Here is a 15,364-nt window from a genome sequence, read left to right on the forward strand (position 1 = left end):
GTCATATTACCCACTTATTTTAATAATAACACAAACTTATGAAATAATTGTTAGTTTGATTAATTTATTGGCCACAAAAACTACCTCCGTTAATTATTATTTTTTTCGGTCGAGTCACCTGTTCTGAGCTTTCAAATTTCGGTCAAAAGTTTTGACACGTCTCCCTAACCTAATTTTTGAAATGTATTAGAACAATTTGTTTTGTTTAAAAAGTGAAAATGCACCGCGCTGCAAACCCTAGCGAGGACAAAACCGATCTTCAAGTTCAGCAGAATGTGACAAACTGGCAGTCGTCCAGCAACCCCTTGGCCCCCTTGTCCGACGAGCAACTGGACATTATTTACCAAGTGGGGGACTTGATTAGGAGTGAAGTCGGTGCCAAGGAGCCCCACAAGAAAGAGACCGACACAGAAGACACGTCTGAGGTGATGCCCGTTGTTGACACAAACCGGGCTTACATCAAGTGGATGATTTCGTCAGAAAATGATATAAAATACGAAAATTTGAAAGAGTACCAGGCCTATTACCAAACGCTCTGCGAGCAGAGTGCCAATTGCGCGAAATTATTTGGCTGTGTAAGTTGGTGGTTGTTTCGTCTTGAGTTTAATTAGGTTACGTAGGCCGACGAAACTTCCAATTTGTTGCAAGACTTGAGGTGTAAATATTTGCAAGTTACGGCAAAAACAGACTCGTTGCATAACCTAAGTGAGCAGTTAATGACTCACCAGAGGATACTTAAAGAGAAGAAAAAAAGTTTGAACGAGAAGCTGCACTACTTTTTGATTTTTAAAACAACCCAGGAGAGCATTGAGCGCTACTCCCACAAAATCAATACTCAGGAGTACATCGACCTCTTGAACAACATTGACGATGCTATTGCCTATCTTGGGGAACATGTGTGTGATTATTCTATTCCGTATTTTGTGTAATAGAAAATTTCCAGATAAATTTCAAGGAATCGAGGATTTATAAAATGAAATATGAGAGTTTGCTAGTAAACGCGTTAAATAAAATTTACAGGGCCGTCAGCACGGTCATAGTGGAGGCCACAAAGCAGGTGCTTGACCCCGACTCTAAAACAAACATTGTGCCATTAAATTCCAACTCAGCTGAGTCCATGGATAGCGCGTTTGCACTCTATTATGGCAAGTTCCAAAGTGCTGCCACTAAAATCAAGTTGATACTTGCACATCTTGAGGAAAAATCAACGAAAAATGAGCAGTAAAAACACTGGACTTTTGTTAATTTCGTCATAAAGTGCAACTTTCAGCTACCAGAACATTATCAGCGATTGCCAAAAGTTTTACGTGTCGCAGCGCCTCCCGATCTTGAGCACAGCGGTCTCAAAAGCGGTGGCAGAACTGAAGGAGAAATACAGAACTGACTACAGTATTTTGTTCAGGTCTTGTGGCCTTTTCGTGATGAAAACTTGCCAAGACGAGGCAAGCTGTTACCACTACTTCTTCAACGAGTATTCGTTTGAATTCAAGTGGGTTTCTTTGCGTGTTTGTTGCATTTTGTTATAAATAATTGTAGTGACTATTTGCGCGTTCTGTGCCAACACTTGTACGACGCGCTGAGGCCAAGCTTAATAACGATAAACCACGTCGAAGTTTTGAGCGAATTGTGCGGCATTTTGCAGAAGGAAATGCTCGTTGAAAAAACGCTCAACAACGATCATCTTTCGAAATACGTCGAAGTCGTGAAACAGTTGTTACAAGACGCGGAGGAACGGCTCGTTTTCCGCACTAATATTTTTTTCCAGCACGATTTATTGTCTTATAATCCCTCACCGGGTGATTTGGCTTATCCCGAGAAATTAGAGCAGATGGAAGTAATTTTTTAATGGCAGTTTTATTTTTTGTTATTTTTTTGTTTCCAGAATATCACTCTAGAGTTGCAAGACGCACGCACAGATTCACGCGCGTCAGTTGTCTCTTTGGAATCGCAAGAGGTTGCGAGCATTAATTCAAATAATCCATTGGGTCATTTCAGATCATACACCGGAAGTGCGATTTTTATTTTTTAAAATGATTCGTTTAACTATTTATTATTTGTAGATTCTCCCGCCGATTTGCATGGAATGTGGTATCCCACGGTCAAACGCACTCTTGTTATTTTATCGCGGCTGTATTTTTGTCTAGACAGGGAAACATTCCAAGGTTTGGCTCAGGAAGCTTTACTTATTTGTATTCAAACGGTGCAACACGCTGCTAATCTTATATCGGCGAGAAAAGTAATCACAAATTCTATTTTTTTCTGTACGTAAATTATATATTTCAGTCGGAAATTGACGGCCGATTATTCCAAATCAAACACTTGCTAATCATCCGTGAGCAAATCGCTCCGTTTCAAGTCGATTTCACTGTGAAAGAAATGAGTTTGGACTTTAGTAGCGTCCAAAAGGCCGCTGTTGAATTACTGAACAAACGTGATAGATTGTTCACTTTTGGGAGCAATAATGCGCTTTTGGAATTTCTCCTAGAAGGCACTCCACGTGTCCGAGAGTATCTTGTAGACTCGAGGAAAGAAATAGACAAGCAATTGAAACAATCGTGTGAGGCGTTTATTACTTGTGCCACTAATTGCTTGACTGGTAATCTGCAAAACTGGCGGAAAAAGGTGAGGCTTAAATTATTAAAAAAATTAATAATCGGCTTATTTTGACTGAAAACAACGGTTTTTGCACTTTCGTTTTTAAAAACAAGCAAAGGCAGAAGTAGAAGTTATTGTCCTAACACACATTCTTATTCATTGCCCATTTGCGATAACAAAATCACAAACTGGATAAAATTAAACGGCACATCAATAACTGTCTAATATTCATAAATCGTCAATTAACAAAAAACATCAGTACCTGAGAGCGAAAACAACCTAAGCCCAAAATGTTCAATATTCAAGACTAATAATTTAAAACAAAAAAACTAATTTATTAATCAATGTCACAATTCTATCTAACATTCATGAGCGGTTATTTTGTTGTAAGTGGATGTAGCATATTAACAAAGAATTTATAGTTAATAAAAGGCACTAAAAGGTCTTAATACTTTCATGCCCTAAACAAATAAAGTATAGCAATAAGCTAAAATAAATTACATAACATTGAAAATGTAATAATAAGGGTCTAAAGTGCAGCATTTAATCACGCGAGTGGAGGGATTTCGGCACTTTGGTCCCGAGGTATATACACTGTTTTCTTTGCACTTCAAAATTATTTATTTTTCTGCACTTCCGACGCTAAAATAGTACTTTAGTTTCTGTCTGGAATTAAATATGGGCTGAACCCCCTATACTCCCTGTAAACAGGAAGTATCAACTTTGGTCCCCGAAGTGAAGAAGGTTAATGATTTTCCTGAAAATCTTCGGTTTTTTGAATATAAGGATGATTTCTGTAATAATCCTGATATTCCTCTGGTATCCATTTAAGCTGTGTCATCAAATTATCGTATTTTTCTTTTTTCATGAGTTTGCGTTCATTTCTGAAGCTGGAGGAGTGATTGAGGAAAAATTTAAAGGATTTCTTCTAAAATTAATACATTTAAATTTTTTTGTGAAATTTGTTCTAAAATATAATTTTCCTATCTGCTTTTCTTAATTGAAACCAAACAACTGATAATTTAAATTGGCCGCCATCTTAATTATTTTTAATTCCGCGAAATTATTTAGTTGTGTTATTTTCGTTATTTTCGATTTGAATTTAATTTAATTTGTTACAAGACCAAAAAGTCTTCTATTCTAATTTCATTAAATACACAGTATAAGGGGGATTTTTACAATTTCTAATAAACTTAGCCTAGTCGCTAAGGTGAAAAAATTAAAAGAACGAAAATTATTTTCCAATGGCGAAGTGAATGGTCACTATACATATTTTATAAATAATTTTGTCGCTTTAACATTACGCTGGACTTACAAAACTTCAACATTTGTAATTTTTGTAAATAATGTAGTTTGCAAGATTTTATGCATTGTCTCATAGAAAGTGGATTAATAGTTCGCTTTTAATTATTATTTATTTTTTGGAAATAATGGACTTAGGCTTTTGTCGCTTTAAAAGGTACAGATATAATCTATTTAGGTGGTTGTAAATGTTGTAAAGGTTCAAATAAAGAACGATTCACTGCTTTTTGTTTTATAATTTTATAATTACGAGTATAAAATCAGTTTACATTTCAGCGAAATCTTTTAAAGCCCGTATCTTTGTTATTATTAAAAATATGTAGGTTTATATATAGTTTTATATAGTTTATATAGAGACCAAAGCATTTTTGTCTGGAATTTAGTAATGTAGTCACCGATTTTCAATTATTTAACTGTATTGTGGATAAGATAGTTATTTTTACGTATGCAACTTTAGTGCCTTGTTATTAGGTGGCGCAAGTTCAAGCGACAAACACCGAGGAAAACACTGTAATCATCCCGCAACAAGAGTTTGGCAAAGCCAAATCTATCGCTGATATAATTAGCGAAACTTTGAAGAACATGAAACTAAAAGTTCCGGAAATACAGAGGTCTATGCAACTGTACCTTGCTAATAGAGAAACGGAGTTTATTCTATTCCGTCCGATTAAAGTAACAAGTATTTGGTCCCCGATTACTGTTTATTAATTTTAATGTTTTCAGAATAATGTAATTAACGTTTTTGTGCAAGTTGGGCAAACGTTGGCCACTTGCGGATACAGTGATGAGGAGTTACTCCTGATTGGTTGTCCGTCGCCTGAACAAATCAACGTTTTGATCTGTTCAGTGTCGCTAACTGCCGAACAGGACTACAATATGGGGAAACAACCATAGGAATTATTTATTTCAATAAACTAATTAATAGTTTTCTGGTTTTAATTACCTGCTTAGCAGTGTGTTAATTCATTGATTATTTCGTTTTGTTCCATTTCGGTTTTTTGCAACGAATTCAACTGGATCTTGAGCCTTTCTAATTCGATCGATTTCTCCGCAATGACGGCCTACAACAAAAATTCAATTCGAGAAAATGCAAAGTGGCTCAGTCACTTGAAGCTGCTGCTGGTTGGTTTCCTTCTGTTTCTCCATGCTTTGCAAAATGTTTCGGGCCCCAATGGCCTTGATTTTCTGGTTTTCCACTTCTTTGCCCAACTGGTCCACCATTTCAATGAATTTGTTGGCAATTTTTTGAAACTCGTCCATCCCTAAACTTCAAATAATAAATAATAAACCCAAGAGACCACTTACTTTCCACATAGTTCTGGCACGTTTCTTTCAAGTCGTTGGTCTGTTTCGATATTTCCGGCTCCAGAATACACACTTTATCGACTTCATCGAAATAGATTCCTTGTTTTGCCAACAAATCCGCCATTTTTTCAATTTTGTTGATTGTTTAAATTTTCGTATCCGGGGCAACGCAGGTGCACCAACCCGTCTCACTAGTGTCATTCTTGTCAAAAAACAAAACATGGCACCCATCAGTAATTAAAGTGGTTTTGTTAATTAAATAACGTGCAAATTGATGAAAATAACGGTTTAATGTTGAAATCGGAACCCAGCACCATGTCGGGCAAGACTGTGATCAAAGGCAACCCCTCGCAGTACGTGAAGTTGAACGTGGGGGGCTGTCTTCACTACACCACAATTGGGACGCTGACCAAGCACGACACGATGCTGCGGGCGATGTTCAGCGGCAGGATGGAAGTATTGTCGGATTCGGACGGTAAATGATCGCTGGGGTGAGTCTTGTCGTGATGTTTGTGCCAGCAGGTTGGATCCTGATTGACCGCTGTGGGAAGCACTTTGGGGCCATTTTGAACTTCCTGAGGGACGGCAGCGTGTCCCTCCCTGAGAGCAGCAAAGAAATCGCCGAACTGTTCGCCGAGGCCAAGTATTACTGCATCCAAGAGCTGGCCGAGTCGTGCACTCAGGCCCTGGCCAAGAAGGAACGGAACGAACACGACCCCCTGTGCAAGGTCCCGCTCATTACCTCACAAAAGGAGGAGGAGCTCCTGATAAGCTCAACAACAAAGCCGGCGATTAAGCTGCTGATAAACCGCCACAACAACAAATATTCCTACACCACGACTTCCGACGACAATTTGTTGAAAAACATCGAACTGTTCGATAAGCTGTCGCTGTGGTACAGCAAGCGCGTTCTGTTCCTCAAAGACGTGATAAGCACCAGCGAGATCTGCTGCTGGGTCTTCTACGGCCACGGCAAGAAGGTCTCGGAAGTGTGCTGCACGTCGATTGTGTACGCGACTGATAAGAAGCACACGAAAGTCGAGTGTCCCGAGGCTAGGATTTACGAAGAAACGCTTAATATTTTGCTTTACGAGAACAGGAACGCCCCCGACCAGGAGTTGATGCAGGTTACGTCGACTCGGGGGGCTGTCTCTGGCATGTCTTCCTACACGAGCGACGAGGAGGAGGAGCGCTCCGGGTTGGACCGGCTCAGGTCGAATAAGTCCAATAATCAAGCCTAACTATTGTCTTATTTGTTTAAATTGGTCGGGTTTGGGCCACACCTGTGCTAGGTTTTACGTTGGTAGGACTGTACCAACCTGATCTCGAGATTCCAAAGCGGTGACTGATTTTTTCGTAAAACTGTGGCCTAAATGCGGTGACTAATTTAACTCAAGTTCAAGCTTGAACAGTATTTGCGTAATAGAGTTATTTTCATAATTGATACACTTTTTAAGGCTTGAATTGTGGAGAACTTTTAGTTCTTCGTAACCCGAACGTACTTTTATTTTTCAAGCTTAAAAACGGTGTCGATTTTGAAGTATTTTTGCGATTACCCGAGATTTTAGCAGCTGTTGAGCCCCTAGATGAAGAGTTGTGATATTTTAGAGCAGATTAGGAGGCAATTCAGTGTTTTAAATTAAAGAATCAAGTATGTACTAGGTTATTTATTGTACTTTATTAAATTACAAAAGAAGAAACTAATCGTGTAACAGTTTTTGTTGTCGCATTGTTTCTCACAGATCTTTGATAAACTATGTACTCTAATAAAAATAAAGTGTTTATTTGCAACTGCTTTTATTCAACTTTTCATAGTCCCTAGAGCGAGAAAACCAGTTACAAAAATAAATATCAAAACAAAACTGCGAATGGAATTATTTCAGTCTTTCTAAAAACCTCGTTTCTGGCTTACTGGCCCACGTAATGGATAAAATTGGTTAAATGATACTTACGTTTGCGGCATTGTTTTATTACACGAACTGAATCGCAATGAAAAATAAATACACAAACTTACCGGTAAATAGGCTACAGAGGTTTACAATCGACAGTTCCCCAGACAATTAAAAAATGACTTCCGGGATTAAAAAATTAACCTTACATAATAAAAAATACAGCAGTATTATACAAATCTATGAAAAATTACCACCACAGTGCTCATTTTAACAGAAGGCACCTACACCATGGTGTTGATAACAAAAGATATAGACAATGACAGCATAAAACTGAAAATGATCTCGTCACCTTTCATTAAAAAACCGTTTTTAAAAATAAAGAAATCTAAACCGTTGTATCGACTTGCGCCTCACTTTCGGCTTCGCTCTTTGTCCGTTTCGCTGCGCTTTCTTCCGTCTGTGAAGGCGAAATTGGTCTTTTGTGTGACTTGAATTTTACGATAATTGCGGTCATGTTGTCACTCCCGGCATTGTCCCACACCGTGTCAGGTGCCAGAATATGGTCGAACATCTGGAAAAATCATCGGTAAAAAACCCAACACAAGACACCAGCTACCTCTTCGCAGATTTGGGATAATTTCTTCGTATTGTCTTGAAGACGTGGCCTGATGAAGGCTACGACCTTCTCGTTTGACATCGCATTCCAGATTCCGTCGCACGCAAGAAACATGAACTCGTCTTCCTCTGGATTAATCGTTAAAGTCTTGATGTCGGGCAAAGCTGTGATCATTTGTTCACGGTCTGATAGGTTCTTGTTTTGCTTGTATGCGTGGTCTCCAATGGCCCGTGAGAGGTTTAGGCCGCCGTTGACACGGCCCTCCCATGTCACTTCGCCCCCTGCTTTCTGTATCCTTTTTCTCTCGGGCTTGTCCTCCGGCTTGTGGTCTATACTCATCTCTATTGGTTTGCCTAAACGAATTAAATTATTTTAGCGAAGTCGGAAGCACTCGCTATCGCTCGGTTGTGCTTTAAACAGTTTCGTTTATTAATCGCCTTCATTAACAAACTAGTTTATTAAATAACTATTAAGAAGTGTAATGAATAAAGAAAATTAAATTTCCTATAAAAAAAGTCAGGAAAACCGTATTTCTAGCTTCAGCGGTTAAAATAATTTTTTGATATTTGACCACTGGTGAAATGAACTGGAACCGTATATTGAGCGTCTTTGGGGTCTAAACAATTAACGACAATTAACAATCCACGGGAGTTTTTTAAAAAAGATTAAATTCTTTGCTACTTTCTTTTTACGCAGCATTTTGAAAGATAAGAGACAAGCGTAAATTTTGAGTAATTTTTTTCCCATATTTCTAGTGAAAATTTTACTTGTTAGTTTTTTTAACTTTATTAAAAACGAAAAGCTGCGATTTTGTATCTCGCCAAAAAAAACTTATTTACCATTCCGACACACTATGCAACGGGAATCCCCGGCGTTGGCTACGTACAACTGGTTGCCTTTTAACAACGCCACAACTGCCGTGCAGCCACTGTCAGACCCTGGCTCTTCTTTAAAGGTTCTGACATCTGCATCTTCACTGTCATCGTCTTCCTCGTCCTCATCTTCCTCCTCCTCTTCTTCCGAACTCTCTTCCTCAGAGCCCTCCGCGTCAATTGCGATGTTAACGCCCTCATTTTCGTCCTCCGAGCTCTCCTCTACAAACAAACAAACCGTTAGTTTTGGGCCTAAAAAATGGTTTTCGCACCATTTGGACCCTCAAATGTTTGGTCTTCTTCGTCGCTGCTGTCACTCTCTTCCTCTCCACAATTCAACCAGTTTTTATACAACTGTTGTGCCGTCCGTTTTGGTCGTGTGTTTGTTGGTGTTTTTACAGGTTCTGGTTTAATGACTGCCTTTCCTTTACCCTTTTTTGACGGCGTGCCATTTTCAACAGGTGTTGATGAACTCGTGACGTCACTCTTAGCCTGGGCCTCGGAATCGGAAGGCGCAATTTCACCGTTTTGGGTTGGAAGTTCGTCTTTAGTGGACCCAAGTTCGTCTTTAGTGGACCCAACTTCGTCTTTAACCTCTGAACTGTTGGGTTTTTCGTCGGAAACTTCGCCAGGACCGTTGGTCTCCGGCTTGTTCTCCTCTTCTGTCTTATCTAAACGCAAAAAGGAGGTTTGTTAATGGTCTCGAAATTTATGTTGGCAACTATTCCATAATCAACTGTTGTTCATTCCCAGGGACGGCCGAAGGTGAGGCCTCACAGAGGAGAACAGCCAAAAGGCGAAATTCGAATCAAGATGAAAAATTAAGAAAAAACATCACATTGTGGTACTTCCTACAAAATTACGATTACAAACCACATTTTTTTAAACGTCGATTAAAGTGGGACACAAACCGTTTATTTATTTCTGCAATTATTATTATTTTTATCATTTCACTTTTTATTTTATTTATATTATATTATTCTGCAATACATTATTATTACTTAATTACGTAAAATTTTCTTTTATAAATGTTTCTAGTGTTTCTTTATTGTTATAAGAATCCACAAAAAAATGGACAATATTGAGTAAGCAATGACACTATGTGATCCATATTGCAATGTAAATAAATTTTCCGTGATAAATTGAATAAGAGTAGTTTTACTGCTGAATTGTATTTAAAGTTTATAGGTGAAAGTTTAAATCTCTTTGTAAGATTGCTTGTCAGAAGCTGCCTTACGCTCTCTTCGTTCTTCTTCTCCATATTCGTGTCCTTCGAGATCGTAAGTAATAAATGAGTAATGTGAAAAGTATTGCGTTTTTTTAACTTTAGCGCGCACGCGAACGCCAATAAAATTTTGGCAACTAATCCATAAAATTTCACAGAAAACTATTTTTCTTTATTTGGAAAATCAAAATGTAATTGAAAGTTTGAGATTATGGACAGCATGTGGAATATAATTAGTTGCATAGCCAAAAAACTGGCGCATCAACTCAATAGTGTCTGGAGAATTGCTTAACATATAAAGGTAAGAATAGTAAAAAGAATCTTTGTATTAAATTTACTGATAAATAACGAACTGATAAATGACGTCTAACAGTCGTGATCCCAATATAATTTAATCAATAATAAAAATGAATTCTTTTCGAATCGTTTTCTAGGAAATAATACCCAATGTTATCACACCTACAAATTGTGATTTTAGTGTTGAATTTTAATTTTTTTAATTAAAAAAACTGCTAAAGTCTGATTGTAAATTTAAAAATAATTATTCTTCATTGTGTTAAGAAACGATTACTTAGTGTGAAACATAAAAACATCAAAAAATTATAATAACTGAAGAAGTTAACAAAATAAGTTTGTAGCTGCAGATTTTTTAAAATATGATTTTGTGAATTTATTCAAGATTTTTTTCCGTAATCTACACATGCTTATCAACAATGTACCACTGAGTTGGTGTGCCAGTTTTTGAGCACCCTGTATAAAGGAATAATGGATATGTTCCGAGTTAGAAAATATGTAAATAGCGTCTTAAGTCGCAAATTGTTGCAACTTATACTTTAATATTCTTTCTAAAATAACGAAGACTTTTAATGTGGAGAAACGTGAAGCTTTTTGTATAAGAATAAAAGTAATTATCTTGAATTGCTACTTTCTGAAAAACCTTGAATCAAAAAATAAACTAAACAACATGAAAAACACAAAATAAAGCACGCAAATGAAAAGAATTTGACAATAAATTATTTAGAAGTAAAAAAAAACATAATAAAGCCGAGACTTTCCAAGAAAGTTAGATCACACATTTTTTTACTATTTGAAAGTAAACATTTTCAGCTCAAAGTCATTAAACATGTTAATTTAAACTCTTACGGAATAAATTTTTAAATAAATATTGTACTTGAGAAGTGTTTTTTCCGTCTTTGGTCCACTGTGTATAAATAATTGATTCTAACGCTGGAGCAAGTTGATAGATGGCAGCTCGATAGATTGAGACTGCCACAATTTCACCTTTTTTGTTTTTTATAAAAAAAGTAGTAATCTAGTAACTTCTGTTTTTTTTTACTTCGCTCTGACGCATTTTCGGCCTCAAAAGACAATGTAACATTGAGGTAATAATAAATGCTTTCCAGAAAAAAAAACACAATTACCATTCGCTTCAAGCATTAATAGTTCTTTATAAATGCCGCATTTTTAAACATTGTGATAGTCTCAGTCTACACCAGTGCCATCTGTTAAATAAAATAAAAGCTCCAACCTGCTCCACATTTTGGTTCGCGCCCGCGAATAGAAAATAAGGGAATTTGGTTCACCAGGACTATCTATATATTGTGGCCTTCACCTAACACAAACACCTATGTTGCCAACTTAACAAACTTTACGTAGCTAACCCTTAAGTCCCGCCTCGCTGGAGCTGCTGACGCCGTCGCCGCCTTGGCTCGTGGAGCTCGAGCAGGAGCCCGCTGAGGAGGTGCCTACCGTGGGGTCACTGTCTGTTTTGGCGGTCAAAAAGGGCGATTTAATGTCCCTTTTTAAACTTTTCACCGCCGGATTAGACAAGTTAGAGGTGTACTTTTCAATAACTTGCTCAATGGGCATGGCCGCCTCTTCGTACAAATTGTTAACATTTTCCTCTTCGTCGCTCTCGTTCTCGTCCTTATCATCGGCGATTTTCCTCAATTCCTCCACAACTTCTGGCGTGGCAATGAGCGCGTCAAACCTCAAAAAGCCCGAAACGAGCGCCTCCTCGATGTTTCCCTCCTTGTACTCGGGCGTGTTCTTGATGAAGTCCGGGAGCTTGTCCGAGCAATACTGGGCCACTTCCTGGCCCCCATGTCCGTCGTAGACGGCGAAAAACGAAGTGTCCTCGTCGTAGTTTAAGATACAGTTATGTGCGTCCTGGAATTGGGTTATGGGTGAGGGCGGGTTTGGGGGTGGTTTGGGTTACCTCTTGGGTCATACGCCAGCCCTGCATAGAGCTTGCCCCATAAGTTAATTTGCCGTTGGTGTCGTCGGTGGACTCTTTCTCGGTGGCCGGTTCTGATAAATACGAGCCCATTGTTGGTTGTGTTTTTGCCCAAATTACGAAACGTATTCGCTGGTGGTTTTGTTTTGGTCATTAAACAATACCGGCACTAAATTACGACTTGTTAACTCGATTCCATGCTGGACGAATTTTTACACAAAACGGCTGACATGTACCGCCAGGTGGCGTCGAGTCGACGCGCCAAAATCACGCACTTGCGTTCATTTGGCGCCATGTTCAAATTCCAGTAAAATACTTCACCAAAACTTTTTTTGATAGAAGTTGTTAACATTTATTTTGTTTAAATTATTATCTAAACGTCAAATTAAGGCGTTTGGCTGCTATGGCTGCTATGTAAACAACACTGACTAGGAATGGTCATAGAAATGGCCTCACATAGTCTGTCGGTGTAATGTTGGTTGCAGAACATTGTAAATGGAATTTGATCCTAAATTTTGAAAAAGTGCTATGTTGTAATGTTTTTAGTTAGTTCCTGTTTAAGATATAGTTTAGAATCAAACTCATTCTATCTTTTAGTGGAATACGTCATAATATTATACTATACTATAATTCTTTCTAATTAAAAAAAGAATTCACGTTACAAAATTCCCATTCCTATTATAAATCCCAAGTTAACTGATATTTATGGTTTTAAAAGTACTAAGTACTAAACATTATTTATCACAAAACAACAGTTTTTTGGATATTGCAAAAACGTGTTTCTTGAATAAAAAATTATTTTTAAACTTAGTACACGATTAAAAAAAATTATCAAAAAATCACAATTTGTAGATATGCCAACACTGGAAATTATTTCCTAGGAAACCAAAAATAATTTAGTTTTATTTTTAATCAAATGTGATGCGATAGCATATGATCACTTTGCTATCGGTGGTTTAAAAAGATATTTTAAATCAAAATAATTATTATACAGGGTGTTTCACATAATTTTACAAAACCTGCGCCTGTAAAAAGCCACCATGAATACATATTCTAAAACGATCTCAATTACAAATTTTGAAAAATTAAATGGTTTTATCTAGTTTGTTCATCGCTTAAAAAAATTACAACGTTTTTTGCGTAGTTAGGTATTAAGATAGATAGATTTGAATCATATTCATTCCGTCTCTTGGCAGAAAACATGGTAACTATTTCTAAAAAATAGCAATTCATGACTATTAATGAGACAGTGATTAGTTTGACAATGAGTTTCCAAAAATTAAATAATTAAATGTATTTAAATTTTTTGTATCTAGTGCTTTGTGACTTTTGTATATTATTTGGGTGCATACATTAGGCGCAAGACTAGTAAAGTTGTGTTTACTAATGGTCGGTTTATTAGAAAGCTATATTAAATTTTAGGTCATCAAAATTTAATGAAAAAATTTTCAAATTCTTTTTAAAACTGATCACCATTTATTAATTTTCTATTGCTTTCTGTATCTGTCTTAATTTTAGAAAAACCCACCAAAAGATCATTAAAAATTTCTCTCTTTAAAATTAAATTATCTACCACACCCCTACTACTAATTTTTTTATATTAAAAATTTATAACTTTAAGCCAATTCTTTGTTTTAAGATTTTCGTATACAATTATGTCTTAATTAATTATTTTCTATTAAAATAAAAATGTCGTAATTGAATAATATTTCAATTTTCACACAAAGACGTTTCAAAAAAATGAATAATCAGAATAAACGTATCAATGAACGTTACGAAAATTTATTCATGGAAATATTTGAATGAAACCCGAAACTCATCAGTTTGCTATAGCACACATTCCAATAAATTCTAGAAAAATTATTTTTAGCAGTATTAAAAAGAAAAGTCGAGATAGTTATATAACCAAGAAAGAATCAAGTTTTTCTACTTTTCAACGTCATCGAAACTGAAAATTATTTATAATAATCAACAACAATAAATTTTAATAAATTTATTTTAAAAGTTGTGATTTTTATATCCAGAAAGTTAAAAAAAAATGATATGGCAACATAGTACAAAAAATTCATAGTTAGTTATCACTGTAACTACTCCTCAACAATTAAAATAGAAATACGACGAAAAGACATAAGTAAGGAAAAGTGGGGAAATACCGTTCTCCTAAAAGAAAATTATTACAAATAACTCTAAAAGAAATTAAAAAATGTAATTTGCATGAATCATTTTGATATTGTGTTCTACAATAATTAGTAATATTTAATTTAGTTTTATGCAAACTGTTTTTTAAATACGTTTTTCTATACTCGTGCATTTGCAAAATATTTCTATTCATTAAAAACTGTATATTATCTTCAATCATGTAAAAAAGCAGTTATTTGTAAGTGCTTTCATAGCTTTCGCCTCTTTCTGTTTTGATCTTTAATAAGGAATTCCCATTAATTCCTTCTACTATTTTTTGAAGTTTATCAGAGCTCCAAGACTTGCTTTTTCCGTTTTTCTTTTGTACAGTATTTTCCTGTAAGAAGGACTGCGTGAAATTTATCATTCGTTTATTTATAAAAAATAAATATTTATAATATTTAGAAATATATATAAAAAATTATCAAATGGCTGTTACGTTGATGCGCAATTTTACCCGTTGCATGGTATTCCCTCACTTTCCCCTACTGACATGTTGCCAATTTACCATCCAAAAAAGGTTTGGGTTGATAAATTCGTTAAAAGTGAGTAAGGCTATTTTATTAGATTCTTTTAGAGGTTTCCTGAAACGTGAGCTTATGCGTTATTTTACATAACTACTTCCAAATTTGACACTACATTAAAAATTAATGTTGTTTTTTATTTAATAATGTCAAGAGTATGCTACTTGCACCACAATGGACACTAAGAAACTAATAAGCATATTTGACTTAATTTGACAATTGAAAAAGGCACTTGATATAGTTAGTAGTGACAATAATGAAAATTCCCATATTCTTTAAAAGTAATTAAAAAAGTTAAATTGCAACTGACGGCTGGGTAGAAATACTCGTAATTCTCATTAAGTTCATACCTCGTAATAAATATGCATGCGATGTATTTCATTTCTCGCAGTAAAAGTTTGTATTAAATAAATAAAAAGGATATGATATCGCAGCCGTCATGAATTAAAGAAAGGCTAAAACGCGTCACATATACACCCTGGCGGGATTTGTCAAAAGGGCACATTAAAACCAGGATTATGGGTCGAATTTACGACAGATCTTTATAAATAAACATGGACAGGAATATGAAAGCAACAGATTTCTAATTCAACTTTAGTTAAACTAAATAAATATTTAT

At 36.0% G+C, this 15,364-nt stretch overlaps 4 protein-coding genes across 6 annotated transcripts; 2 read left to right on the top strand and 2 right to left on the bottom strand.

The window, feature by feature from the left end:
* The first annotated feature begins 65 nt into the window (after positions 1-65).
* On the top strand, positions 66-4,824 carry Cog3 (Component of oligomeric golgi complex 3). Its single transcript, XM_008199575.3, has 10 exons — positions 66-575; positions 621-896; positions 944-1,221; positions 1,271-1,489; positions 1,537-1,834; positions 1,883-2,009; positions 2,061-2,236; positions 2,284-2,622; positions 4,369-4,569; positions 4,621-4,824. The coding sequence occupies exons 1-10, from the start codon at positions 219-221 to the stop codon at positions 4,789-4,791; spliced, it is 2,442 nt and encodes an 813-aa protein (XP_008197797.1). The 5' UTR covers positions 66-218; the 3' UTR covers positions 4,792-4,824.
* Positions 3,467-5,343, bottom strand: IFT20 (Intraflagellar transport 20). 2 transcript variants are annotated; one of them, XM_064355167.1, is made up of 4 exons: positions 5,203-5,343; positions 5,005-5,159; positions 4,841-4,958; positions 3,467-3,485 (listed from the first exon to the last, which is right to left on the bottom strand). In XM_064355167.1, exons 1-3 carry the CDS (start codon positions 5,324-5,326, stop codon positions 4,845-4,847), a joined length of 393 nt encoding a protein of 130 aa, XP_064211237.1. In that variant the 5' UTR covers positions 5,327-5,343; the 3' UTR covers positions 3,467-3,485; positions 4,841-4,844. The 2 variants fall into 2 exon arrangements, with proteins under 2 accessions (XP_064211237.1, XP_967357.1); XM_962264.4 differs by lacking the exon at positions 3,467-3,485 and adding an exon at positions 4,580-4,766.
* A 150-nt stretch (positions 5,344-5,493) lies between these two features.
* Positions 5,494-6,993, top strand: LOC655793 (uncharacterized protein). Of its 2 annotated transcripts, none has more exons than XM_008199576.3 (2): positions 5,494-5,677; positions 5,722-6,993. In XM_008199576.3, the coding sequence occupies exons 1-2, from the start codon at positions 5,494-5,496 to the stop codon at positions 6,441-6,443; spliced, it is 906 nt and encodes a 301-aa protein (XP_008197798.1). In that variant the 3' UTR covers positions 6,444-6,993. The 2 variants fall into 2 exon arrangements, with proteins under 2 accessions (XP_008197798.1, XP_967447.2); XM_962354.5 differs by having other exon boundaries at positions 5,725-6,993.
* Positions 6,855-12,299, bottom strand: LOC655879 (uncharacterized protein). Its single transcript, XM_015983278.2, has 6 exons — positions 12,026-12,299; positions 11,469-11,976; positions 8,855-9,253; positions 8,550-8,804; positions 7,711-8,063; positions 6,855-7,665 (listed from the first exon to the last, which is right to left on the bottom strand). The coding sequence occupies exons 1-6, from the start codon at positions 12,134-12,136 to the stop codon at positions 7,480-7,482; spliced, it is 1,812 nt and encodes a 603-aa protein (XP_015838764.2). The 5' UTR covers positions 12,137-12,299; the 3' UTR covers positions 6,855-7,479.
* Between the last annotated feature and the right edge of the window lie 3,065 nt (positions 12,300-15,364).

The sequence above is a fragment of the Tribolium castaneum genome, chromosome 2, assembly GCF_031307605.1.
Source record: "Tribolium castaneum strain GA2 chromosome 2, icTriCast1.1, whole genome shotgun sequence".
NCBI classification, from domain to species: domain Eukaryota; kingdom Metazoa; phylum Arthropoda; class Insecta; order Coleoptera; family Tenebrionidae; genus Tribolium; species Tribolium castaneum.

Excerpts from the sequence above, each read along its gene's own strand:
- Cog3 (XM_008199575.3), top strand. The coding sequence starts at position 219 with ATGCACCGCGCTGCAAACCCTAGCGAGGACAAAACCGATCTTCAAGTT. Across the intron at positions 1,222-1,270 it reads AAATCAACGAAAAATGAGCA|CTACCAGAACATTATCAGCG; the intron begins GTAAAAACACTG and ends TGCAACTTTCAG. Across the intron at positions 4,570-4,620 it reads TTCTATTCCGTCCGATTAAA|AATAATGTAATTAACGTTTT; the intron begins GTAACAAGTATT and ends TAATGTTTTCAG.
- LOC655879 (XM_015983278.2), bottom strand. The coding sequence starts at position 12,136 with ATGGGCTCGTATTTATCAGAACCGGCCACCGAGAAAGAGTCCACCGAC. Across the intron at positions 9,254-11,468 it reads CAGCGAGGCGGGACTTAAGG|ATAAGACAGAAGAGGAGAAC; the intron begins GTTAGCTACGTA and ends TTTTGCGTTTAG. Across the intron at positions 7,666-7,710 it reads TATCCCAAATCTGCGAAGAG|ATGTTCGACCATATTCTGGC; the intron begins GTAGCTGGTGTC and ends TGATTTTTCCAG.
- LOC655793 (XM_008199576.3), top strand. The coding sequence starts at position 5,494 with ATGTTGAAATCGGAACCCAGCACCATGTCGGGCAAGACTGTGATCAAA. Across the intron at positions 5,678-5,721 it reads AGTATTGTCGGATTCGGACG|CAGGTTGGATCCTGATTGAC; the intron begins GTAAATGATCGC and ends TGTTTGTGCCAG.
- IFT20 (XM_064355167.1), bottom strand. The coding sequence starts at position 5,326 with ATGGCGGATTTGTTGGCAAAACAAGGAATCTATTTCGATGAAGTCGAT. Across the intron at positions 5,160-5,202 it reads GTGCCAGAACTATGTGGAAA|GGATGGACGAGTTTCAAAAA; the intron begins GTAAGTGGTCTC and ends TTTGAAGTTTAG. Across the intron at positions 4,959-5,004 it reads CCAACCAGCAGCAGCTTCAA|GCCGTCATTGCGGAGAAATC; the intron begins GTGACTGAGCCA and ends TTTTTGTTGTAG.